At 38.6% G+C, this 27,816-nt stretch overlaps 1 protein-coding gene and 1 long non-coding RNA gene across 4 annotated transcripts in view; one reads left to right on the forward strand and one right to left on the reverse strand.

Annotated features, from left to right (window-relative positions):
• Positions 1 to 209: 209 nt before the first annotated feature.
• On the reverse strand, positions 210 to 15,654 carry LOC128640789 (uncharacterized). 2 transcript variants are annotated; one of them, XR_008399393.1, is made up of 4 exons: positions 15,580 to 15,654; positions 13,800 to 13,890; positions 5,574 to 5,720; positions 210 to 516 (listed from the first exon to the last, which is right to left on the reverse strand). It is a non-coding gene; the product is annotated as an uncharacterized LOC128640789 (long non-coding RNA). The 2 variants fall into 2 exon arrangements; XR_008399394.1 differs by lacking the exon at positions 13,800 to 13,890 and having other exon boundaries at positions 15,580 to 15,653.
• A 292-nt stretch (positions 15,655 to 15,946) lies between these two features.
• The window catches only part of RPN2 (ribophorin II), a 54,385-nt gene continuing 42,515 nt past the window's right edge, over positions 15,947 to 27,816 (forward strand). For both annotated transcript variants that reach the window (XM_053717139.1, XM_053717211.1), the window contains exons 1-4: positions 15,947 to 16,087; positions 18,353 to 18,546; positions 23,304 to 23,399; positions 23,623 to 23,798. In XM_053717139.1, the coding sequence (XP_053573114.1) occupies positions 16,078 to 16,087; positions 18,353 to 18,546; positions 23,304 to 23,399; positions 23,623 to 23,798 (476 nt within the window). In that variant the 5' untranslated portion in view covers positions 15,947 to 16,077. The remainder of the gene's footprint in view (positions 16,088 to 18,352; positions 18,547 to 23,303; positions 23,400 to 23,622; positions 23,799 to 27,816) is intronic.

Here is a 27,816-nt window from a genome sequence, read left to right on the forward strand (position 1 = left end):
TGGCTAATGGAATCAGCCAATCAGAATCAAGTTCAATCCGATTGGCTGATCCGATCAGCCAATCAGATTGAGCTCGCATTCTATTGGCTGTTCCGATCAGCCAATAGAATGCGAGCTCAATCTGATTGGCTGATTGGATCAGCCAATCGGATTGAACTTGATTCTGATTGGCTGATTCCATCAGCCAATCAGAATATTCCTACCTTAATTCCGATTGGCTGATAGAATCCTATCAGCCAATCGGAATTCGAGGGACGCCATCTTGGGTGACGTCATTTAAAGTAACCGTCATTCGTCGTTCAGTCGTCGGCCAGGATGGATGTTCCGCGGTGGAGGTCTTCAGGATGCTGCCACTTCGCTCCGGATGGATGCCGCTTGGATGAAGACTTCAATCGGATGGAAGACCTCTTCTGGCCCGCTTGGATGAAGACTTCAGCCGGATCATGGACCTCTTCAGCCCCCCGCTTGGGCTTGGATCAGGACATCGGAGGAGCTCTTCTGGACCGATCGGTGAACCTGGTATGGTGAAGACAAGGTAGGATGATCTTCAGGGGCTTAGTGTTAGGTTTATTTAAGGGGGGTTTGGGTTAGATTAGGGGTATGTGGGTGGTGGGTTGTAATGTTGGGGGGGGGTATTGTATGTTTTTTTTTACAGGCAAAAGAGCTGAATTTCTTGGGGCATGCCCCACAAAGGGCCCTGTTCAGGGCTGGTAAGGTAAAAGAGCTTTGAACTTTAGTAATTTAGAATAGGGTAGGGCATTTTTTTTATTTTGGGGGGCTTTGTTATTTTATTAGGGGGCTTAGAGTAGGTGTAATTAGTTTAAAATTTTTGTAATATTTTTCTTATGTTTATAAATATTTTTTTATTTTTTGTAACTTAGTTCTTTTTTATTTTTTGTACTTTAGCTAGTTTATTTAATTGTATTTATTTGTAGCAATTGTATTTAATTAATTTATTGATAGTGTAGTGTTAGGTTAATTGTAGGTAATTGTAGGTAGTTTATTTAATTAATTTATTGATAGTCTAGTGTTAGGTTTATTTGTAACTTAGGTTAGGATTTCTTTTACAGGTAAATTTGTAATTATTTTAACTATTTTAGCTATTAAATAGTTCTTAACTATTTAATAGCTATTGTACCTGGTTAAAATAAATACAAAGTTACCTGTAAAATAAATATAAATCCTAAAATAGCTCTAATATAATTATAATTTATATTGTAGCTATATTAGGATTTATTTTACAGGTAAGTATTTAGCTTTAAATAGGAATAATTTATATAATAAGAGTTAATTAATTTCATTAGATTTAAATTATATTTAACTTAGGGGGGTGTTAGTGTTAGGGTTAGACTTAGCTTTAGGGGTTAATACATTTATTAGAATAGCGGCGAGATTCGGTCGGCAGATTAGGGGTTAATAATTGAAGTTAGGTGTCTGCCATGTTAGGGAGGGCAGATTAGGGGTTAATACTATTTATGATAGGGTTAGTGAGGCGGATTAGGGGTTAATAACTTTATTATAGTAGCGCTCAGGTCCGGTCGGCAGATTAGGGGTTAATAAGTGTAGGCAGGTGGAGGCGACGTTGAGGGGGGCAGATTAGGGGTTAATAAATATAATACAGGGGTCGGCGGTGTTAGGGGCAGCAGATTAGGGGTACATAAGGATAACGTAGGTGGCGGTCGGCAGATTAGGGGTTAAAAAATTTTTTTCGAGTGTCGGCGATGTGGGGGGACCTCGGTTTAGGGGTACATAGGTAGTTTATGGGTGTTAGTGTACTTTAGAGCACAGTAGTTAAGAGCTTTATAAACCGGCGTTAGCCCAGAAAGCTCTTAACTACTGACTTTTTTCCTGCGGCTGGAGTTTTGTCGTTAGATGTCTAACGCTCACTTCAGAAACGACTCTAAATACCGGAGTTAGAGAAATCCCATTGAAAAGATAGGATACGCAATTGACGTAAGGGGATCTGCGGTATGGAAAAGTCGCGGCTGAAAAGTGAGCGTTAGACCCTATTTTGAGTGACTCCAAATACCGGCGGTAGCCTAAAACCAGCGTTAGGAGCCTCTAACGCTGGTTTTCACGGCTAACGCCAAACTCTAAATCTAGGCCTTAGTGAGTTCATCTGCTTGTTTAAGGTATAATTGGAGAGAACTGCAGTTTCTCCGCAATCTTAGATATTGGCCCTTGGGAATGCCTTTTTGCATGTGTGGGGCATGGCAAGAGTCGGCTCTGAGTATGGTATTTCTTGATAGGGGTTTTCTAAATGTGCTAGTGGTAATATTTCCTTCATCATTGTGCTCTAGTGTAAGATCTAAAAAATTGATGATCTTGTCATTATTTTGATGCGTAAATGACAGATTTAGTGTATTATTGTTAAAGAAATCAATGATTTCCTGAATAGTGAGTTCAGTATTTTTCTTGTAGATAAATATTAGGTCGTCTATGAATCTGCCATATACTACTACTTTGTCATCGAGGGCCAGTCCACCCCCAAAAAGATACAGATGTTCGAAATACCCCATATATAAGTTTGCATAGGAGGGGGCGAATTTGGCTCCCATGGCTGTGCCACATTTTTGGAGGTAGTACTGGCCCTCGAAGACAAAGTAGTTGTGTGTAAGAAGGAATCTTGTAAGTTCTTCAAGAAATGTAATAAATTCTTCAGGATAACTGGTGTGTCTCTTTAGCATGTATGTAAAGGCTTTAAGACCTTCCTCATGGGGGATACTAGAGTACAGAGCTGATACATCAACAGATAACCAAGTGTAGTCGTGCTGCTATGTGATGGTTTGAATTTGTTGTATGAGATGTGTGCTGTCTCGTATGTATCCAGGTAGAGACTTGACTATGGGTTGTAATATATTGTCTAGCCAGTTTCCTATCCTTTCGCATAGTGAGCCTCTGCTGGCCTCGATGGGCCTGTCTGGTGTGTCAATGAGAGATTTATGTATCTTCGGTACTATGCGAAAGGTAGGAATGATGGGATACTCTACCAGGCAATGGTCTGCTGTTTCTTGATTTAGAAACCCCTCTTCTACCGCAGAATCTAATAAGTTATAAAGCTCTTGTTTATACTTATTAGTGGGGTTATAGGTAAGCTTATGATATGTCTCTCTGTCATTAAGTTGTCTATATACTTCTCTTCTATAGTCATCAGTATTGAGGATCACTACTGCACCGCCTTTGTCCGCTGGGGTGACCACTATGTCATTATTGTTACTGAGTGACTTTAGTGCTTGTTGTTCGCTGATAGATAAGTTTTGTTTGCTCATAGGATTAGTGGTTGTGGTGGATGCAGACTCTATAGTGGAGTGCAGACTAGTGAGTTCTAACTCTACAAGATTCTGAAACATTTCTATTGCTTCGCTCCTACTGTGTACTGGGTAAAAGTGCGATTTAGTGTGTGTTGAGATTTTAGGTTTAGGAATGGAATCATAAATACTAGCTTCTCTAAGTGTGATTGCTTGTAGTGAAGTTAATGTATTCAGATCACATAGATCAGTGAATTTTAGACCTATAGAGTGTACCTCTCTGTGTGGTGTATTTTCTGACAATGTGCAGTTCTCTTGTGTATCAATAGTGTTTTTTATTTGTGAAAAGTGTTTGTATAGAGTGATTTTTCTAACCAAAGCATTAATGTCCAGTATAGTGGAAAATAGATCAAAATTGGTGGAAGGTGCAAAGGATAACCCTTTGTTTAACAAACTAATTTGAGAACTAGTGAGAATAGTACTAGACAAGTTGATTACTGATCCTACTTCTTTTGTGTTGTCTTTTTTATTCTGCTTGGATAGCGTAGTGGTAGATCCTTTTTTGGTGTACTACTAGTGATAGGTATTTGTACTAGTGTTGATAGTTTTGGTCTACCTTCTGGGATGTCATGACTAGCTGTTTCTTCATTAGAGGTGTGTGCTTGTATGTCCTCTGTAGTCAGTGATCCCTCTGTATTGTCTGTGTCAATACTTGAAAATGTGACTCGTTTGGCATTGGGTGTGTGGTTAAAAGTACCTTTTCTTTTGTTTTTGTTCTTATTCTTATTTTTGTGGTTATTGTGTTGGGAATGACCCTTTTGCCTATTTGGTCTATCTTTTTGCCATGAATATACGATGTCTAATTCGTAATCTTTTACATCCCTTTGGTACTTACTCACTTTTCTTTCTGATAGTGTGGAATCTAATTGTTGCATGGTAGTGTCTAATTGTGTTTTATAGTCTATATATTTCTTTGTTTGTTCAAATGGTTTTAGTGACTCTACAATCTCCACTATTTGTACTAGTAAAGAATCCCTCTCTTCTTTTTTATGTTTTAACAGCTGCTTCATTAAGATGATGGAGCAGTTGGTCAAATTGTTATTCCATTCATCCATGAAATCCTGGTTATTTAATGCAAAAGAGGGATACTTTTTCATCCTTAGTCCCCTAGGGACTTTTCTTTCATTGATATAGAGTTCTAGGAACTCTATGTCCCACCAAAGGTTGCTTTCTTTGTATTTCTTATTTTCTAAATCCGAAAAGATATTAGTTAAATCCCCCTCCAAAGGTTCATCTGTTCTGGTGGAGTTACCTTTAAGTGCTGTACTCATTATTAGCTTTCTTCTGTCTATATCTACTACTCCTGTGAGAATATTACTTTCAGCCATAATGGTAAGCAAATGTGTCTATGTGTATTGATATACTTGTGTATGAGTGTAAATAAATGATATTATAGGGATAGGCCTGAAAAAATCTATTTAACTAGAAACTAGAGAGGCTAAAGATCCTGGAAAAGGGATTTTGGGATATAGTTTCTAGGTTAGAAGCTGGCTCACTATGTGTGAGAGTATATTCACAATGCAGGTGATAGGAATGATTGCTTAAAGATGTTTAAAAGCTTATATATTTTGTTAATCAAGTTTCATAGATGCAGGTGTAAGTCCTAGGTAAGTAATCATAGATGCAGGGTTACTGAATTGCAAAATTGCAAAATTACACCTTCATTGGTATAGAACTTATGTAGTTAGAGGTAAAAGGTGTAAATAATGAATTTGTGTGATGGTTGAAACAATTATTAACATAGGGATGTTGAAACTATGAGACTGGGCTTATTAGATGATTGGTCAAGAGGGCTGTTAGTACAGAGCTGCTATCAAATAGTCCCTCCCCTGCAATGACACCTGTAAAGAATGCAATAATTGAGAAACTTGTAAAATATAATGCACGGTCCTGCCTGATAGATAATGGAACAATTTACTATCTGTTGGCAACAAACAAACAAATAAAGTGTAATTTTGATAAAAGTTCTGATCAGATACGTTCTGCCAAATCGTTGTCAGTTCGTTTTTTACTTTCCTTAGTTGATTCAACACAGTGGGTGATGTTGGGCAAGTGTAAAAGCCCCAATTCAACTAGTGAGATAAATACACTATGCAAATCCGTATGCTGTGGTAGCTGATTTAGTATGGATTGCAATTAAATGTTCTTATTATACACAGCAAGTTGTAAGTGACACTCTCATTAGGAAAGTCTCTTAAGATAGTCAAGTTCACCGGTATTGTGGCATTATTATAGTATACGATATACCAAGTCAGGGGTACTCACTGATGACAGTCTCTGTCCCAGGCCGCTTATTTGTTACCACCAAAAAAGAGAGAGATAAAGGGAACCCGATTATGGAGCCTCAGTTCTTAAATATCCTTAACAGTTTGGGAGTGTACAGAGTGTACTTGCGATCCGGAGTAGATCCTCCTGTTAATGATAGGAATATTTATTTAGAATTATTTAAATTGTATTTAAGTTAGTGGGTGTTAGGGTTAGGGTTAGACTTAGGTATAGGGGTTAATAACTTTTATATAGTGGCGGCGACGTTGGGGTGTCAGATTAGGGGTTAATAAATGTAGGTAGGTGGCTTCGATGTTAGGGATGGCAGATTAGGGGTTAATAATATTTAACTAATGTTTGTGAGGCGGGAGTGCAGCGGTTTAGGGGTTAATATGTTTATTATAGTGGTGGCGACGTTGGGGCGGCAGATTAGGTGTTAATAAGTGTAGGTAGGTGGCGCGACATTGGGGCGGCAGATTAGGGGTTGATAAATATAATGTAGGTGTCGGCGATGTTGGGGGCAGCAGATTAGGGGTTCATAAGTATAATGTAGGTGGCGGCGGTGTCCGGAGCGGCAGATTAGGGGTTAATAAGAATAATGTATGTGGTGGCGATGTCGGGGGTGGCAGATTAGGGGTTAATAAGTGTAAGATTAGGGGTGTTTAGACTCGGGTTCATGTTAGGGTGTTAGGTGTAGACATAAAATGTGTTTCCCTATAGAAATCAATGGGGCTGCGTTACTGAGTTTTACGCTGCTTTTTGGCAGGTGTTAGACTTTTTCTCAGCCGGCTCTCCCCGTTGATTTCTATGGAGAAATCATGCACGAGTACGTTACACCAGCTCACCATTGACTTAAGTAGCGCTGGTATTGGAGTGCGGTAATGAGCGAAATTTTGCTCAACGCTCACTTCTTGTCATTTAACGCTAGGTTTGTAAAAACCTGTAATACCAGCGCTGTAGGTAAGTGAGCGGTAAGAGAAAACTGCTCGTTAGCACCGCATAGCCTCTAACGCAAAACTCGTAATCTAGGTGCAAGTATGCCAAACTGAACTTAAAACAGGAAGCTAGCTATATAAGTGAAGGCTTATTTGCACAGATAGCTGAACCTAAGGTGAATAAATATCTTTCCCCCCAAGATCTCTTGGTCCATGACCTGGATGACAAATCTGGAAGCTATAATGTCACAGATAAATGTTTATTATCTATCTCAATAGGTAATAAATCAACAAAGCACCTGTTTTTAGTTTTAAACAATCCCCATAATCAAATATACATTGGCAACGATCTCTTACATAGATATGCCATACAAATAGATTTGATTAACCTTTGCCTCTGGAGCAGGTTAAAGGGGTGCCCTGAAGTTTTTCAGGATGAAAATCCAGCCCTGAAATCAAACCAGCAAATGCCATATGCTGTGAATATGCAGGTGTCTAATGATGTTGTAATCCCTGCTGGGGCTGATAAATTCCTCTTATCCTTACAGGTAAAAAGAGGTCAGAAATTAAAAACTTCTGAAACACTAATATGCATCTCCCATAGAATGCAAAATCTGGGTATAACTATGACCCGTACTCCAATGGTAAATATTGGAACTATTCTGATACATGTTATTGTGCATAACATGACCCCACAGGATATCACCTTGTCCAAGAACTACCATAGGATATGCTCTAGAATCCAGTTACTACACTTTTGGATTCCAGAATAATGTAATTGGGCTAATACCTGAAGGATACTTAGCTGAAGAACAATTAATAGAACGATTCTTTGCATCTATGCCAAAGGGACTATTTACAATTCAGTCTATTTATCCTTTAAGCTCAGAGAAAGGCATCTGTAAAATTGAAGAACCCTCCCTAGTGTTTGATCAGCCGATCAAAGAGCAAGAATACCCCAATACCCAGAAATCATGGTAGCAATGTAAATTATAATCAAGGGGATTATAGGTTGGAAGAAGCCTATGAGATAGGACAGCCTGAAATCTTTCCAGGATTTCAGCAAATAGTCAAAGAGCAAATCTCCTTAGCTAATAGCTGTTCCAGTGATGATGAACGCCAACAGCTACGAGAACTCCTGATGGAGTACAAGGACATTTTTGCTAGGGATTCTTATAACTGTGGGACTACAGACCTGCACATTGCAAGAATCCAAACAGATCCCAATGCACCACCTGGTTGGTTTGATCTCACTAATAGTTTTAATGTAGCTTTTCCCATTTTAATATCTTCTAATAAAATTTGACATTTTAACCCTCTGTTTGTTTTCGCTTTAATGGGTTTCAGTCAGTTTTTTCCAGTACCATACCCATCTCTATTATTAATAACTTATAATTGGCTTTAACTGAGATGAAGAGTGCTTTTTAAGATACACAATTTTTGTAGGCTTTGACCCTTCTTTCCAATGTTTCTTTAGTGTACAGCACCTTATCCACTAGTAATATTTAAATCACCATTAATTACTTATAAGTTGGACATCTCTCACCTAGTGGTGCCATTCTCTGCCTCCTATCTCTCTCCCATTTCCCCCTTTTTGTACATAATATTTCAAAGCTCTGACAAAATCCAAAGAATGTAAAGATTTTTCAGCATCATTTTTAGGATTAGGACACAAAGAAGGAACAACAATTTCCCTGTTAATGTTGTTATAATTAACAACCTTTGGCAAAAACTTGAAAGTAGTCCGTAAAACTGCTTTGTCTTGATGGAAATTCAAGTAAGGAGTTTCACAAGAAAGAGCAGATAATTCAGAAACTCTTCTAGCAGAAGAAATAGCTAGTTCCAAGAAAGTAGTTTAATATCTAGAGAATGCATAGGCTCAAAAGGAGAAGCCTGTAAAATCTGCAACACTAGATTGAGACTCCATGGAGGAGAAATAGATTTAATAACAGGTTTTATTCTGGACAAAGCCTGAACAAAACAATGAATGTCTGGAAGATGAGCAATCTTTCGGTGAAACATTACAGAAAAAGCAGATATCTGTCCTTTCAAGGTACTGGCATATAAGTCTTTATCTAAACCATCTTGAAGAAACTGAAGAATTCTAGGCATTCTAAATGTATGCCAAGAAAAATTATGAGTGCAACACCAAGAAGTATAAGTTTTTGATACTTTATAATAAATTTTCCTGGAAACAGGTTTTCTTGCCTGAATCATAGTATTAATCACAGAGTCTAAAAAACACCTGTGACTGAGAATTAGGCATTCAATCTCCACACCATTAAGTTCAGAGATTTTAGGTCTGGATGAAAGAAGGGACCTTGAGACAGAAGGTCTGGTCATAGAGGAAGATGCCAAGGTGGGTAGCTGGACATCCAAACTAGATCTGCATACCAAATCCTGAGAGGCCACGCAAAATCTATCAGAAGTACAGATGATTGTTCCATCTTGATTTTTGAAATCACTCTGGGTAGTAGAACTAGTGGAGGAAATATATAAGCATTTTGGAATGACCAAGGGACTGCTAGAGCATCCGTCATTACTGCCTGAGGATCCCGTGACCTTGCAAGGTATCTGGGAAGTTTCTTGTTAAAACAAGAAGCCCTGAGATCTATTTGAGAAAGACCCCAGATCTGAACAATTTGTAAGAATACATTCTGATGGAGAGATCATTCCCCCGGGTGTAGTGACTAACGGCTGAGATAATCTGCCTCCCAGTTGTCCACACCTGGGATGTGACTCAAAGTGATTAGACAGGAATTGGTTTCTTTCCAAGAAAGTATCCGGGATACTTCTTTCATAGCTAGGTAACTTTGAGTTCCCCTTTGATGATTGACATAAGCAACTGTTGTGATATTGTCTGTTTGAAAATGAAGATAAGGTTTGTTCTTTAAAAGAGGCCAAGTTTGAAGAGCTTTGAAAAGAGCACAGAGTTCTAAGATATTGATCGGATTCTTTGTTTTCTGAACATTCCAAACTCCCTGTGCAGTTAGGGACCCCCCATACTGCTCCCCAACCTGTAAGACTTGCATCTGTTGTGATCACAGACCAGGTAGGGCAAAAAAAGAAAGCCCCATGAAGAAATTGGTGGTTTAGCCACCACGTTAGAGAAAAACGAGTGTTGGTATCTAAGAATATTAGTTGTGATATTCAAGTATAATCCTTGCACCATTGGCACAACATGCAAAGTTGAAGAGGTTTCATATGAAAATAAGCAAAGGGGATAGCGTCCGATGCTGCAATCATTAGGCCTAACACCTCCATGCACATAGCCACTGAAGGGTATGATAGAGGCTGAAGGTTCAAACAAGCTGAAACTAACTTTATTTGTCTATTTTCTGTCAGGGAAAGAGTCATGGACACTGAGTCTATTTGGAATCCCAAATAAGTGACCTTTGTCTGAGGAATCAAAAAACTCTTTAGAAAATTGATCCTCAAACCATGATTTTGAAGAAACAATAATAGTTGAGTCGCGTGAGATTCTGCTAAATGAAAGATCTATAGTCTTGATTTAAAGGGACAGTCTAGTCCAAAATAAACTTTCATGATTCAGATAGAGAATGCAATTTTAAACAATTTTCCAGTTTACTTTTATCATCAATTTTGCTTTGTTCTCTTGGTATTCTTAGTTGAAAGCTAGGGGCAGTTTGCAGAGGCTTAGATACAAGGTAATCACAGAGGTAACAAGTGTATTTATATAACTGTGTTGGTTATGCAAAACTATGGAATGGGTAATAAAGGGATTATCTTTCTTTTTAAACAATAAAAATTCTGGTGTAGACTGGTCCTTTAAGCCATAAAGCTCTTCTAGAAAGAATAGCTAAGGACATAGTTTTATTATTAATCTTAATAATGTAAAATACTGCATTGCAAATAAAAAGATTTGCTTCCTGTAGTAAATAAAGAATATTACAACATTCAGGGTCTGAAGAAAATTGCTGAGCAAGATTAGAGAGCCAAAAAGTAAAGGCAGCGGCTATGTCAGCAATAGATATAGTTGGACATAACAAGTATGTACTGTGTTACGGTACCAACAGTGTACCAAGGGTTAATACCAGGGAACAACGTCCTGCATAGGGAATCAGCAATTCACAACCCAGCCAGTTTCAGGTTTAAAACAGAATGACTTTTATTAAAGGCTAGATGCCTAGTATTTATACAGGTTTGACACCCCCCCCAGATGGGGGTTGAAAGACTGTTGTACATTACATGGAGGGAACAAGCCCTTTGACATGATACAATAGAATTATATTACTTAAACACTTCAACCACAAGACACTCTTGGCCCTTCTTATCACTTAGGCGTTTTCTCTCTGGAGGTGATCAAACAATAGAATGCTTAGCACTAATTAGATTATAGCTGGAGCCAGCAACTCTGTCTTTAGAAATTAGTTTCTTAGCTAAACACAATTAACTCCTTCAGTCCTGACAGAAGGGTCTGTCACATATCTCCCCCGTTGTGGAACACTCCGGCAGACCCGGCTTGACCCTTTGGCGGGTCAACCTGGGGATGACCGGACTAGGAGGTGGTAGGCATGTCAGTTTGCCAGGACAATCCATCTGTATTCCCGTTATGAGAGAGAATTCCTGTCCATACAAAGAAGGGTTCAACTTCCTCAGTGCCCAGACTAGGGCTAAACAGTCCTTCAAAATCCCATCAGCTTCTTTACGAGTTTTCTGTACCTGCTCTTTATAGGTATCCACAATCCCTTCATACTGACATAGGGTGCCCTTGAGTTGCTGCACCTCACTATGAGCCAGCGTCAGCTTCTCCTCAAGTGTCGCTAAGTTTGTCTTTAAGGTTTCATGTCCCACTCTCAAGCTGGTGTTTTCTGCAGTCTGTCGGTGCAGCTTGTCTAGCAGAGATTCACGTTCTAAACGTGCTTTTTCCTCTGCGCTCCTCTTCTCCTTCATCAGCGCATTGTAACGGGACCTCCACATATCAATAGCGGATAGAGATTTACTGAGCTCAGCGTCCTGGGGCTTAGCAGCAGGTGGGTCAGTCTCTGCTGCACGGATCTGGGCACGGGTAGTCACAGGGTTAACATCAGCGGGACCCATGGGAGCATAGGCAGAAACAAGGGGAGCCAAGTCATTTCCAAGAAGAACATCAGCAGGTAAGTCCTTCTTGACCCCCACATTCACAGGTCTAGCGCCCACTCCCCAATCCAAATGTACCCTGGCAACAGGTAGGCTGAACACATCGCCCCTTGCTACCCTCACAGCCACAGTGTCTCCAGTGTACTGTTTCTCAGACACCAAGTTCTTTTGAAGCAAGGTCATGGTAGCACCAGTATCCCGTAGACCACTGACCTTCTTCCCATTCACTTTAACCAGTTGCCGGTTATTCCGGTGGGCAGCTTGCACAAGGTCTGCCTCATGTAGGATGCTCCAGCATTCTTGCGCCTCTACGTAGCGGGCCGCAGGCTGAGGATTACGTGGGATTCCGCCGGCAGGTCTTCTCCAGGACTGCGCTTGGTTCGCTGCGTTTAGGGGACACTCTGGTCTTTTGTGCCCTAGTTGCTTACATCCAAAGCATCGAATCGGTTGTGAGTAGCCCCGCAAATTGAACAGGGCTCTCTGAGGGTAGTTCGTGGCCGGAGGCCGTGTGGTATAGCGGTGCGCCGGGGTTTGGTAACTGGCAGCTGCTGGGGTGACTGGGGGTCTGTACTCCACTCTAGCAGGGGGCTTAGTGGTAGCAGTGTCCAGTTTGCGGGCATCCGTATACTCATCTGCCAAGCGAGCCGCTTCCTGCAGGGTGGAGGGTTTACGGTCCCGAACCCACTCTCGAACTCCTGCGGGTAACTTGTCGAAGCAATGTTCCAACAGGAATAGCTGCAGCACCTCTTCCCCAGATATGGCTTGGCACCCCGCTATCCAGTGAGCTGCTGTGCGGTGCACCTTACATGCCCACTCAAGGTAGGAATCTCCAGCTAATTTAACAGTGTCTCTGAACCGCCTCCGGTATGCCTCCGGTGTAACCGCATACCTGGAGAGCAGAGCCTCTTTTACCGTATTATAATCCCTGACTTCCTCATCTGGAATGGCCCGAAAAGCCTCTCTGGCCCGGCCGGATAATTTTCCAGATAATATCGTGACCCAGTCCTCTGCGGGTACCTTGTGTAGTGCACATTGCCTCTCAAAATCCGCAAGGTACCCATCAATCTCTCCTTCTGTTTCCAGGAAGTTTTTAAAAACTGCAAAATTTACTTTTCTCTTTTCCATCTTAGTCAGCATTGTAATAATCCCCCTCTTCCTGAGGTTACTGGCTTGTGTAGTTGCTCTTCTGGGCGATAAGGTTCATTCCGTCGCTGCCACCAATGTTACGGTACCAACAGTGTACCAAGGGTTAATACCAGGGAACAACGTCCTGCATAGGGAATCAGCAATTCACAACCCAGCCAGTTTCAGGTTTAAAACAGAATGACTTTTATTAAAGGCTAGATGCCTAGTATTTATACAGGTTTGACACCCCCCCCCAGATGGGGGTTGAAAGACTGTTGTACATTACATGGAGGGAACAAGCCCTTTGACATGATACAATAGAATTATATTACTTAAACACTTCAACCACAAGACACTCTTGGCCCTTCTTATCACTTAGGCGTTTTCTCTCTGGAGGTGATCAAACAATAGAATGCTTAGCACTAATTAGATTATAGCTGGAGCCAGCAACTCTGTCTTTAGAAATTAGTTTCTTAGCTAAACACAATTAACTCCTTCAGTCCTGACAGAAGGGTCTGTCACATACTGTAAATAAGTTCTTCTCAAAAAAGATTTAAGTTTCCTATCTAAAGGATCTTTGAAAGAAGTACTATCCTCTAAGGGAATTGTAGTACGTTTAGCTAGAGAAGAAATAGCCCCATCTACTTTAGGGATAGTTTCCCATAGCTCCAAATTAGCAAGAGGTAAGGGATACAATTGTTTAAACCTAGAAGTAGGGTTAAAAGAAGTAACAGGCTTAGACCATTCTTTAGAAATAATATTAGAAACGGCGTTAGGAACAGGAAATATTTCTGGAAGATCAATGGTAGACTTAAAAAAGAATTTAACCTATTACAAGGAATATCCTCAGAAGGTTTAGCTTCTTCAGTTTCTAAAGTGACTACAACTTCCTTTAAAAGAGAACGAATATGCTCAATTTTAAATAAAAAAGAAGATTTATCTGGTTCTGTATCAGATGGGGGAGCCTCAGAATCAGAGGAACCATCATCATGAGAAGATACATCAGTAATAGTCTGATCATTACATACTTTACTAGATAACGGTAAAACATGGGCTGATCTCTTACGCTTATTTGAAGGCGGAATTTCAGTCAGGGCCTTCTGAATTGAAGCATCAATAAAAGTCTTCATTGCTAGGGGTACACCATCTGCATCCATCTGTGAATTTGAAACAGAAGGAGCATTTGAAACCATAGATACATCATTATGATGTGATAAAAACACTATACATGACTCACATAAATTTGCTGAAGATGGCACTTCAGAAGTTTTACAAAAAACGCACTTAGCTTTGGCAGAAAGGTGTACAACAGACTCAGGTCCTATGGTACTTTCAGGGACAGAAGCAAGATGTTCCATTATGGCAAAAAAAGTAATAAAGCAAAAAAAATAAAATATAATAATACTCCTTATTTTGCTAAAACCTTTGAGGATTTGGAAAAGTTTGCGCTAAAAATGCTTAATAATTAAATGTTTTCTAAAAACATTAGATATAGTGCACTTTTAATATCTTTAACTTAAAGCCCCTATATTTAAAAATGAGGGCGAAAAAGAATACCAGAGAGAGACTGTTTAAATTAAAAAGTGCGCAAAATGTTTGCTGCAAAAAAAATTACGAATATTGTTAACAACCATTTAATTGGTCCCCCACTGGCGTCCCAACAGACTCGCTGTACGCCCACATTTCAAAATACACATTCGTGTCTCACGGAATTCTTGGCCTCTATAGATGTGTGTTTATGAGACACGCATGCGCATTCTCATATTCAATAATTTAGTATTGACGATCGTATTGTCCTCCATGGACCTACAGGGCAGGGATGTACACGTAAGAGCGGGTGGGACCGTTCTTACTGTAAAGGAGACAAACCAGGAAATGAGCGGGTGGGCAGAGCATGTACTTTAGACAGTATGCGATTTAAAATATAATTTTCTGCAAAAGACCAATGATTTAAAAGGAAAAAAAAACTTAGCGACTATATATGATTGATGGATGGCATTAATATTGAGGCTGATAATTTACTTTCACTTTAAGTTGTTTACACATAATAGCATAAAGGCTGTGACACACTGCAAGCGATGCAGCGCGAGTCGAAGCAGCTGCTTTGCACCGTGTCGCTTCTAAAGTTCAAATATTTTAACTCTGATCGCTCAGCTACGTGACCTGATGAGCGTGCAGAGATGAAAAGGTAGGATACACTGAGCGCGCACAGACGCATCATTGCGCTGCATGCTCGCAGTGTCACATTTTGATGAATGGGTACCCGGTTTTTAATAAACCTATTAAAAACGGGCACTTTAATTCATCAAAATTGACATTTCACGGTTTACTTCAAAAACGTACCTTTTAATCCTTGCAGCAGTTCCAGCGATTCCCCCGGCTGTCGGAAGACTCTGCAGACGTCAGAAATGACAAATCAGGCTTCCTCCAATCACAGCTTCCCCCAGGGGGAATCTTGGCCTGATGCAACGCTGTGATTGGAGGAAGCCGGATTCGTCATTTTGGACCCGAGAAGACAGCTTGCGACAGGCGGAGGAAGTGCTGGAGCGGCTGCCAGGATTAAAAGGTAAGTTATTGAAAAAAACTGTAAAATGACAATTTTTATGCATTAAAGTGCCCTTGTTTTTAATAGGTTTATTAAAAACCGGGCACTAATTCATCAAAATGGACCTTCACTTTAAGACTTATTTCTCTCCATGTTTATTTACAACAGGAAAGGACCAACTTGTGGCTCAAGGGTCACATGTCCTCTTGCAATAGTTTTTGAGGTTCTTGAGAAAAAGCAGAAGTACATATGTGTGACATATAATTACGGTATAGACACCGCACCACTATTTACTGCGTACCCACGTCTCGCTACTTTAAAGAAATTGACAGGTCAACCAGTCCAGTCAGCGTGTACTATTCCTAGTCGAGATAGACCGCCCTTTTAAAATAATTGACAGATACTCTACCCACTCATTTTGTGATGACTATACTAAGTTCACTGTCTGCCCCGCCCACCTGCTGTAATTGACAGAAATTCTATCAAATCGTACTTAGCCACATGCACAGCGAATTTCCGCCTTTATTTGGATTAAGCCATTAGCTAATTTTGAAAGGAATGTTCTCACTTGATTCCCCCTACTACTTGATGCACATCACAAGTTTATTCGCACATTATCACTTCAGTACCCCGTGCCCATCTCTGTGGCTTTAAACATTTATGTGTGTATAGCATAGTGTTCTTTGTGACTAGCAAAAAGTGGTTTCCTCCAAGCCACACCCCTTTTACGTGCCTGCGCTGCGCGCCGGAAGTATCACCGGTCTGTCTTGGTGACGCTGGAGGGGCGGGATTGAACAACATGGCAGCGGGTGAGAACTTGGGGGAAATGAATGGGGTAACTGGGATACTCAGGGGGGCAGTTTGTTCATTATGAAGTGTAATTATCATCCCTGTATTAGGTAGCTTCCTCTGCTGAATGATTCTTTATATTGCTAATTACTGGCATGCTTCCTGTCTACTTACCTGTCAGACACCCCCGTGTCTGGATTTTGTTTCTTGCAGAATTATTTGTATTCCTCTATCATCGTTTTGTATCCTCGCCATATCATTTCTAGCATTGTATTTGTATTGCTACACACATTTCTTTAAATCACTATCACCCCATTGTGTTTGGCCCATCTATTTTTATGCCACTTCTTGCTCTACCCTGTCTTGGAATTAAAGGGATATGAAGCCTATTTTTTTTTCTTTACATAATTCAGATAGACCATGCAATTTTAAGCAACTTTCTAGTTTACTCCTATTATAATTTTTTTCTTGGTATCTTTATTTGAGAAAGCAGGAATGTAAGCTTAGGAGCCGACCCATCTTGCCGATTAGGGGCTGAACCAAAAATGGGCCGGCTCTTAAGCTGCTCCTGCTTTTTAAATAAAGATAGCAAGATAATGAAGAAAAATTTATAATAGGAGTAAATTAGAAAGTTGCTTAAAAATTGCATGCTCTATCTGAATCATGAAATCATTTGTTTTGTTTCATATCCATTTAAAGGGACATGTAAGTCCAAAATTAAAGGGACATTAAACCCCAAAAAAATATTTCATGATTCAGACAGAGAATACAATTTTAAACAAAATTCTCATTTACTTCAATTATCTGATTTGTTCATTCTTTAGATATCTGTTGCTGAAGAAATATCAATGCACATGGGTGAACCAATCACACAAGTCATCTATATGGAGAGCCTATCTAGATATGCCTTTTAGCAAAGGATATCAAGAGAATGAAGAAAAATAGCTAATAGAAGTAAATTAGAAAGTTGTTTAAAATTGCATGCGCTTTCTAAATCATGAAAGAAAAAATTTGGGTTTCATGTCCCTTTAATTACAGATTTATTAAACTTCTCAATTTATTTCTGTCTCATGGTTTCCTTTGTTGGATCTTAGCACTGTTCCATAAGAACATACTAAGGTAGGCTCATAAGTGTGCACATGCCCTGATGCTAAATAGCAGCAGTATTTGCAGCTATTATATATAACTGACTCACTGCTGCAACTACAATCCATGTGACAAGCTACCCCAAACCTTATGTCTCGGCACTCTAAACCTGTAGACTGTGAGCTCTCTGGTGCAAGGCCCTCTTTCTTCTGTACTAGATTTATGTTTTGTATTTTATCACAAAGCCTTGTCATTGTGTACCCTGCGCTACAGAATTTTGTGTCGCTATACAAATAAATAACTATTTTATATATAATATCAAAATGTTGCATACTCCAGAGGAGGGGCATTTAAAAAAATGAAATGCATGGGTGCATTTCAATTTGAAATAAACATTTTGCATTATAATTTAATGCTATACTTCTAGTAAAAGGCATTACTGTTTTTTCTGTGGCATATGCACGTATCCTTTGAAGGCCTGTGCACAAGTATTCAAACACCATTCCTGCTCTGAGAGTCAGTGGCTTGTATGACACAAATGATGTCTTCAGAAGTGATACACACCACTGCCAAGCATGGTGTTTGAATACTGGTGCACAGGCACTGGTGGCCCTCACAGGCTATGTGTGTAGGCCGCATAAAAACAGTAATAACTTGTAATAGAAATAAGTTTGCTGATGAAAGTATTGCAAATTGAAATGCACCCATGCACAATTCATTTTTGTCCTTTCTATCTCTTTAAATCTGATAACTGAAGCAAATTGAAAAATATTTTTTAATTGTATGCTGTTTGAATCATGTAATCAGTAATGTTTATTATTCACAATTGAATTGGGTGATTACAGCATTCTATAGGAAGTAAACATGAAATGCTCATAGAAACCCAGGGCCACGAGTTGTAAAACATCCCATACATTATACTCCAATGATTTTCTTGTAAACTCTTTGTTAGTTATCTACTGACCCATAAAGGCTGTATTTTTATATATTAATTTAGGAAGGGGGCACTTTTTGGGATCCTATTTGCCAATGTATTCTACACTACTGGTTATATAATGTGGTTATCACTGTATGCTTTCACATTATTACTTTTATTACACTTGCATTCTGTATTATTGATTGTATTTACCTGAGAATCTGATGAACCTAAATAAGCTTTATGACCTCTTTTACATTCAGTTTGTTTTTTCTCCTTGTAGCTCCACATTCTGTGTTCTTATGGACCCTAATGCTCTTGGCCAGCTCTTGGGCTTTAGCCCCTAGCCATTTCTTAAGCAAGACAGATGTGGAGAGGCTGAAGGGGACACTGGGACAACCTGTTTCGGACCTGGAGTCTGCTTATTATTATGTTGTGGGGTTTAAACACCTAGGAGCCAAAGTGTTAGATGAACAGGTGAGCTAACTTTAAGCAACACTCAGTTTTATTGGAAAACTTACTGAATTTGCCAACTGTTATATTTTAAAGCTAAAAATGATTACTTTTCTTACATTGTTTTAAGGGAATGACTTAACTGATACGTCCAATATTATTTCTTAGTTCCTTCAGCTGTAAATAATAATTAAAGGTATTTATAAGTTAATAAAATAAATCCTATAATCATTATACGTTTTGATGATAATAGGGACAGAAGACTGTAAAGATTTGTTATGTATATGAAAAAGCACTGTTTACCCTTGTTAAAGGGACAGTCAACACCAGAATTGTTATTGTTTTAAAAGATAGATAATCCCTTTATTACCCATTCCCCAGTTTTGCATAACCAACACTGTTATAATAATACACATTTTACCTCTGTGACTAACTTGTAGCTAAACATCTTCTGACAGCCCCCTGATCACATGACATTTTATTTATTATCTTTTTACTTTCATTTTAGCCAATTTGTGCAGTGTCTGTCACAAGCCACGGGCGTGCTCACAATGATATCTATAGGGATTACCTGAACAAGCTCCCCCTGCTGTGAAAAGCAAATACAAAAGCATGTGATTAGAGGCGGCCTTCAAGGGTTTAGAAATTATCATATGAGCCTTTCTAGGTCTAGCTTTCAACTAAGAATACCAAAAGAACAAAGCAAAATTGGTAATAAAAGTAAATTGGAAAGTTGTTTAAAATTACATGCCCTATTTGAAACATGATAGTTTTTTTTGGACTTGACTGTCCCTTTAATTAATAAATATATATATTATTATTATATTCTTTTTTTTTTTTTTTCATGGACAAAAGCTAACAGGAAGTATAACTTGGACTAAGGCTTGATTCCTCACTGGCTGATTAGCAGATCTCCCACTGTTTTATTGGTGACACACTTCACATGCATAAAAACCTTTTATGTTGGAATATCCTCTTTCCAGAATTCAGGAAACCTATAATACATGGGGTTTTTTTTGTTTGTTTTTTAATGAGAACTTGGATGCAACACATAAAAATACCTTTGTATCCCCTTAAAGGACTAGTCAACACAGTAGATTTGCATAATCAACAAATGCAAGATAACCAGACAATGCAATGGCATTGTCTAAACTTCAAATGAGTAGTAGATTTTTTTTTCTACCAATTTTAAAGGTTGTCTTTTTCCACTCCCCTTGTACCATGTGACAGCCATCAGCCAATCACAAATGCATACACACTTATTCTTGCACATGCTCAGTAGGAGCTGGTGACTCAAAAAGTTTAAATATAAAAATAATGTGCACATTTTTGTTAATGGAAGTACATAGGAAAGTTGTTTAAAATGGCATTCTCTATCTGAATCATGAAAGTTTAATTTTGATTGTGTCCATTTAAAAATGAAATTTAAAGTTAAGGTAAACTTTGATGAATGAGAGCCCTTTTTTTAAAAATACTATTAAAACAGGGGCATTTTCATTCATCAAAGTGTAGAAATCAGCCGTTTTGATTAAAAACTTAACTTTGTATTTTCACAGCCAGAGCAGCTTCCCCCACACGGAGATCCTCTCTTCACACGTCATCAATTACTAATCCGGCTTCCTCCAATCATGGCATGGGCTCAGGCAATCACTCCCCTGGGGGGGAAAGCCATGATTGTAGGAAGCCGGATTAGTCATTGATGACGTGTGAAGAGAGGATCTCTGGGTGGGGGATGCTGCTCTGGCTGTGAAAAAAAACAAAGGTAAGTTTTTAATCAAAACGACTGCTTTCTAAACTTAGAATGAAAGTGCCCCTGTTTTTAATAGTATTTTTTAAAACTGGGCTTTTACTCATCAGTTTTCCTTCACTTTAAAGAAAAGTGTCAGTATTTTGTTTTTTAAAGGTTATTCGGTTTAAATTTTAAACTCGGCCTTTTTTTTTTTATTCTAATTGTGCTTTGCATGCCAAATGTATCAGCAGCTGTGCTTTCTGTGTATACATTAAATTCCTTCAAAGTGTTTCCACTAAATGGAAGTGAAGTGCTACTCCATTTCTTCACAAGTTAAGACTTTAAAGGGACAGTACACTGTAAATTTGTTTTTATATTAATGCATTTTTAATGACTTGTTATACCAGCTGCAGAGTATAAAATGTATGAAAAATTGCATTTTTCGGTTTATTTGTATATATGAAGTAGCTGGTTTTGTACTTTCATACCACGGCCTATTACAATGGGTTGAGCTTCAGGTAATATCAGATCTCATTATGTTATCACTTTGTGTACACAGACTTTCTTCTTTATCTTATATTTGTCTGGAAAACTAAAGCTCAATACATAGAACAATGGAAAATTATAATTTTATTAACTATCCTGCACCCCACTGTGAGTTTTTAATTTCTTCTGCTGGCCGTGTTTACATAGGTTATTCAATAGCTGAGACTTCAGTATCAAAACTTTCAGTATAGGTTGGGATACCACAAGCTAAATTGGCTATTTCAAAGGCAAAAATAGGGGTAAAGGAGCTACTCCAGCAGGTAAAATGGATCATTGGGAACAATTTAAATGGGAGAAAAAATTAGGGTGAACTGTCCCTTTAATAAATAGCATTTTTATTAGCTTAACTCTATAGTAGTCACATCCTTGTTCAGAGAGGAAAGGCCTGTTATTTCGGCTCTGGACTGACCGTAATAGGCGGGATCAGACTGATGTACTACAGGAAAGTTCTACTCTGTGAAAAGCATTACTGGGCTAAAAGAAGCTGCACCCAGGTGGTAAATTGCCATATAACAGGCTAATAAGAGTATTGAGCCAGTTGTTCGTTCCTGTGAGTGCATTTCTCTCTGTGTGTATTTAGTCTCCCTATGGGAATAAGGGAAAACCAGACGTGGACTCCTTGCTCAGTGTGCTTAGAGGAATATGGCTACACCTCACTGACGAGGCCCAATGAAGCCCGAAACGATCGTCTGGGGTTGCTATGTTCCTTGTTCAGAGAGGAATTGCCTGGTATTTCAGCGCTGGACTGACCGTAATAGGCGGGATCAGACTGATATACTACAGGAAAGTTCTGTCCCCGAAACGTCACGCTTGATTAAAATTATTACTTGATTAGAAAGACCAGTGAGTGCCTTCCTTATCTCTTATACTTATCCGCTGGCACCCTGGCATGTATGGATTTTGAAAGTGTGAGTGCTCTCTATCGAGGAAAAGGAAAGTTCTACTCTGTGAAAAGCATCGCTGGGCTAAAAGAAGTTGCACCCAGGTGGTAAATCGCCATAGAACAGGCTAACAATAGTATTGAGCCAGTTGTTCGTTCCTGTGAGTGTGCTTCTCTTTTGTGTATGTATATGTGTATGTGTGTGTATATATGTGTATATATATATATGTATATATGTATATATGTATATATATATATATATATATATATATATATATATATATATGTATGAGATAAGGAAGGCACTCACTGGTCTTTCTAATCAAGTAATAATTTTAATCAAGCGTGACGTTTCGGGGGGACACTCCCCTTCCTCAGTGTGTGTGTCCGAAACGTCACGCTTGATTAAAATTATTACTTGATTAGAAAGACCAGTGAGTGCCTTCCTTATCTCTTATACTGATCCGCTGGCACCCTGGCATGTATGGATTTTGAAAGTGGGAGCTCTCTCTCTCTCTCACTCACTCACTCACTCTCTCACACTCACTCACTCTCTCACACTCACTCACTCTCACTCACTCTCTCCACAAAATGTTGAACTTTGTTTTATAACTTATTTATCATATGGTTCAGTCAACGTTTCGGTCCTCACAGGGACCTTTTGAGCAACAAGTGAGCATAAAGTATTTGAGTGCCTCTTCTTTCACAATAGTTTCTACACACATTCCATAGAGAGCACCCAGGCAATTCACTACTACAGTGAGTGCTTGGAACACAGAACTACTATATATTGTTTGGTCTGATGAAGGGGACGGTTTGATCCCTGAAACGTCACAACAATAAACCACGTTTTGTTATTTAAAGTCCAGTGAATGCGGATCTGTTTGATCTGATGAAAGGTCTTATGTAGATCTGAAACGTCATCTAATAAATTTGACATTTATTTGTGAAAAGCCTGAGAGTGCATCATCTTTGCTTCTATTCATCTCAATGCTGCACTTTAGGTGGCTGACCCAGGAGGGAGGATTAGTTTTTCTACAGTATATGTATGTATGTATGTATATATAAATTTTAAATTCAGCTTCAGAGCAGCAATTCACTCACTACTGGGAGCTAGCTGAACACATCAAGGGCCGGATTCTCAAAAGGTCGCCAGCATGGAAAGAAATCGAAGGCTTAATTTACTGAGGATTATATTGGAATGTAAGTGTCTCAACTTAATGAGATCGTTTCCAAGGTAAAAATCGCTGTTAAAACAGTCCCTGAGGGGACCTTGTAATGCTGACAAGGCATTTCAAAGAATCTTACCAGACCAGAAAGCTTCAGAGAATTTGGCCACTGGTAAGCCAACAACAATAACTATATGTATATAGTCACCAGCTAACTCATTGTAGTGCAGTGCTGCCCCTGAGCCTACCTAGGTATGCCTTTCAACAAAAAATACTAAGAGAACTAAGTAAATGTGATAATGGAAAGTCTCTTAAAATCACATATTCTGTCTGTACCAGGAAAAAAAAAATATTGCCTACCATGTCCCTTTTAATGCAAGTAGTACATATAGCAATAATGAATAGCTATACTCCTTATGCATTGCAGATTCCTGACCACCAGTTTCTTTTCTAACAGGATGCCTGTGATTTCATCCGATCTAATGTTGACCCGAGCAATGTGGATTCCCTGTTTTATGCTGCTCAAGCCAGCCAGGCTCTTTCCAACTGTGAGGTATGTAAATGTGAATTATCTGAGTCAATTTTTATTATTCCCACATTATATTCTCTTGGTTTATTTTGTGAAGCAGATACGTAAGCTTGCAGTATTTTTATTTTCCATTGAATTAGGTAGGTGTACATAGCTGCCTGTAACAGCTTTAAGTGATGGCCAAAAGCCTTTGTTAGGTTCTAGGACATTTCTCTTTTTACTATGTAATTTACACTTCTCTTCCTAGGTGGCCATCTCCAACGAGACACGGGATCTGCTTTTGGGAGCAGTGAGTGAGGACTCTACAGTGACTCAGATTTACCATGCTGTAGGAGCCCTGAGTGGTTTTGGTCTTCCCTTAGCCTCACAGGAAGTGGTTGCAGCCCTAACTACTCGTCTCAGCAAGGAAGAGAATGTCCTGGCGTGAGTTGAATTTTTGGGTTTGCCATACTCCTTATTTTATAACACACCAACTTACTTTAAATTGATAAATGAAAATTAAAATGTACAGGGGTGTGTTTTGGTTTTAAGTAGAAGCATTTTTGCAATTTGTTAATAAAACAAAGTGTAGAGCTGCTAATTTTTCTTTTTATATACAGCCTCTGAAAGAAGTAAGTCCCACAGGTGCACACGCACCGGTCATCTCTTCACTTGGGTCTCTGGACCACTGGAATTACAACCAATTGTAACAGTTCAGTGAAAAATAAATGTGGAGCACCACATAGCATACTGTGTAATAAAAAAAACAAAACAAAACCAACACCCTGTTGGTGACAACTCACATATTTTGGACATCAGACCAATGGTGTCCTGACAGTCTGATGAAATAGACAGATAAATGTTTTAAGTGCCAAAAAATGTGCTGCTGATGTGAGCATATATTGCTTTTTATTTTGCAATGAAACCAGTTACAAATACATATTTTAACTTGTTACTATATTGCTGCTGTTGTACACGGCAGCAACATAGTTCCAAGTTAAAATATTTATGTGAGTAGCCACCAACAGGCTGTTGGTTTGGGTATTTTTTGGATTACACAGAGAGTTATTTGGTGCCCCACTTTATTTTTTTTTTCAGTGAATTGGTATTTTTTGCTTCTTGTAAGAGTTTTGCCAAGTGTGACTGTAAGAGATCAGGGTTCATACACCATGTCTGCTCAGATAGCTGGTAGTGTGTACTGCATCAGTCAAGACTTCACCTGTCATATAAACCACTGCTTATTCTTTCTGAAGGGGTGGTGTTTTAATGCTGGTGTGCATGTGACAGAATAAACAGTAATTACTTTTATTAGAAGCATTTTTGTTAAATGATTATAGCCAGTTACATACATATGCAGAATGATTTAAGTTTCATGCTTCAACAAGGGTTTACATTATGAGTGGTGCTTTGCAAATGAAAGGTGTGAGCTGTAAAAAAGCATGTTATATAGATTGTAAGCCAGAAGCAGTCGGGGTGTAATAATTAGAGTTATAAGCCTAGAACATTAATGTCATTCTAAAGTTTGTGTATTCTATTAATGGGATTTGAGGCCCATTTTTTTTTTCTTTTTCTTTCATGATTCACATAGGGCACTTCCTTCCTTTTTTTTTTTTTTTTTTTTCCAGTTTGTCTATTAGCAAATTGATGTTCTGTTCTTATCCTTTGTTGAAAAGAAGGTAGGCTGGCTCAGGGGCATGCATCAGTTGGCAGCACTATATGGCAGCAATTTTGCAAGAATGCTTAAAATATTATCCATTGTGCCATCTAGTTCGCCAAAGCATTCTTGCAAAATAACTGCTCTATAGTTTTCAAGACGCATTAATGCTACATACTAAGGTATTCGCTTCAACAAAGAATGCCTTTATTGCATGCTCTATCTGAATCATGAAAGAGAAAACAGTTTCTAGTCCCATTAAGGTGCTTGCTACTTGTGTTCTGAAAGTCTGTTGCTTTTTTGGAGTCGGACAAAAGGTGTTTACATCTAGCAATGTGTAAACTAATCTGAAAAGTTAGAAGCCATGGCTCTCTGGCTTCCAGAATTTGTAAAGGCATTCAGATAGTAATATAAAATATTTATGCATAGTAAAAAAAAAAACCTGTTGCAGTAAACGGGGTAATATATTCAAAAGATTCTCTCTATTATGTTAACTTTTTTCAGAACTGCAGAAAAGTCTTGTAATTAAAATGTTTCATGTTCACTTTTTAAAGTGAGATATATATATATATATATATATATATATATAAACAGCAGCCAATCAGCATCAGCAGTGCTGAGGCCATGAACTCTTACTGTGATCTCATGAGATTTAATGTAAAGAGGAGTTAAAAATAAACACTTTATTAACAAATATGCAGTAACAAACAATTATATATCAAATTGGATCAGATTGTAGAGTGGGCAATCACCATCCACTCCTAAATATTCACTTAGAGCTGATCCAACAAAGTTAAAAACATTAAAAGGGACTGTGTGTCCAGGGGCTCTGAGGTTAATGCACAGAAAACATTAACCTCAGAGCCCCTGGACACACAGTTGGATCAGCTCTAAGTGAATATTTAGGAGTGGATGGTGATTGCCCACTCCTACAATCTGATCCAATTTGATATATAATTGTTTGTTACTGCATATTTGTTAATAAAGTGTTTATTTTTTAACTCCTCTTTACATTAATTTAATAGTGCCAAATCCCTTAATTTTTCTAACCTATTGATCTCATGAGATTTGACTTAACTCTCATGAGATTTCATAGTAAGCTTCCTTTACCTGATTGGTGAAATAATATGAGAGTTCACGAGGCTCATCCTTTCAGCTGTCCCAGGACAGACACACTAAAATGCTGCTTAGAAATCCTTTACAATGGGAGGTGGCTACTGAGGAACTTTTGAGGTAAAATATCTTTCTTTTTTACATAGAGATGTTCAGGAGATATTTTCTAGTCGGCTTTTTACAGCTATGCTGCATCACTTTCAAGTGTTTAAACATTTGGGTATTATGGCCCTTTAAGTCCATAACTGACAAAGCAAAATCTTCGCTTTTGAAAATGCTCTGCTCTTATTACCCTGGGGTCAGAGGCTACACTGAGAATCTCTAAGTAATAGTTTTGCAAGAAAACAAATAAGTTATTTGCTGATTTTTACACAATCTTTTTCTTTTTATGTTTGTTTTGATTTAAAGTGAAGGTAAACTTTGATGAATGAAAGCCCGGTTTTTAAAAATACTATTAAAAACAGGGGCATTTTCATTCATCAAAGTTTAGAAAGCAGCCGTTTTGATTAAAAACTTACCTTTTTGTTTTTTTCACTACCAGAGCAGCTTCCCCCACCCGGAGATCCTCTCTTTACACGTCAGCAATGACTTATCCGGCTTCCTCCAATCACGGCATGGCCTCAGGCAATGACTACCCTGAGGGGAAATCCTTGATTGGAGGAAGCTGGATTAGTGAAAAGAACAAAGGTAAGTTTTTAATCAAAACGGCTGCTTTCTAAACTTTGATGAATGAAAGTGCCCTTGTTTTTAATAGTATTTTTAAAAAACGGGCTTTCATTCATCAAAGTTTACCTTCACTTTAACATATTTGTTTTTACAGAAGAAGCACTGTTTAATATCCCTTTAATGTACCACAGGTGTGAGTTAGTTAGGGAGATGTGTAGTTCTATAGAACTTAATATATACTAAAATAAACTTTGGCAAACACATTGAGGCACAGATGAGAAGCACACATCCAAATTTTAACTACTTTGATGGTCATGAAACCCACCTTGTCACCAAGGGCATCGCAGCCTGTGTGCAAAAGAGGATTTATAATTGTCATGAAGGGGGATCACTGTATTGAAAATTTCAACTATACCCCACACTACAGGCCATGATTGCTGTCATTGAAGTTGCCATAAACGTATGTAGTGACATCACAAATGGGTGGAACAAGGAAGTCAAGGGAGCTGGATGGGGGGAGGTCTCAAGCACCTCAATCTTGGTTTACTTAGCAGCTACAGATGTCAAAGATCCCTCATTTGAAATAACATTGTCTGCCTTTTTAAATGGTAGTGGTCATGTAAAGCATCAATTCTCTAAAGGATAAATAATTAGTTAAAATCACAATGTAGGCTTTTACTGGGGGGTGGATTTTTGGGGACATAAATTTTAAAATGTTTATAGACCTCGAATAAAGTGCTGTTGTGTTTTTTTTTTTTTTTATAAATTAAAATTACATAGTTGACAAGTACCTATTTCTTTTGCATGATGTACTGAGCCCACGGATTCATCCTAACTTGTGCGATATTGTCCTTCCTGACAGGAAGTAGCAAAGAGAGCACCACAACAGAGCTGTCTATATAGCTCCCCCCTTAACTCCACCCCCAGTCATTCTCCTTTGCTGGCTCTAAGCAGGAAGAGTAAAGAGAAGAGGTGTTAAACGGTTAGTTTTATTTTATCTTCAATCACGTGTTTGTTATTTTTAAATGG

Source organism: Bombina bombina, chromosome 1 (genome assembly GCF_027579735.1).
Source record: "Bombina bombina isolate aBomBom1 chromosome 1, aBomBom1.pri, whole genome shotgun sequence".
Lineage (NCBI taxonomy): Eukaryota > Metazoa > Chordata > Amphibia > Anura > Bombinatoridae > Bombina > Bombina bombina.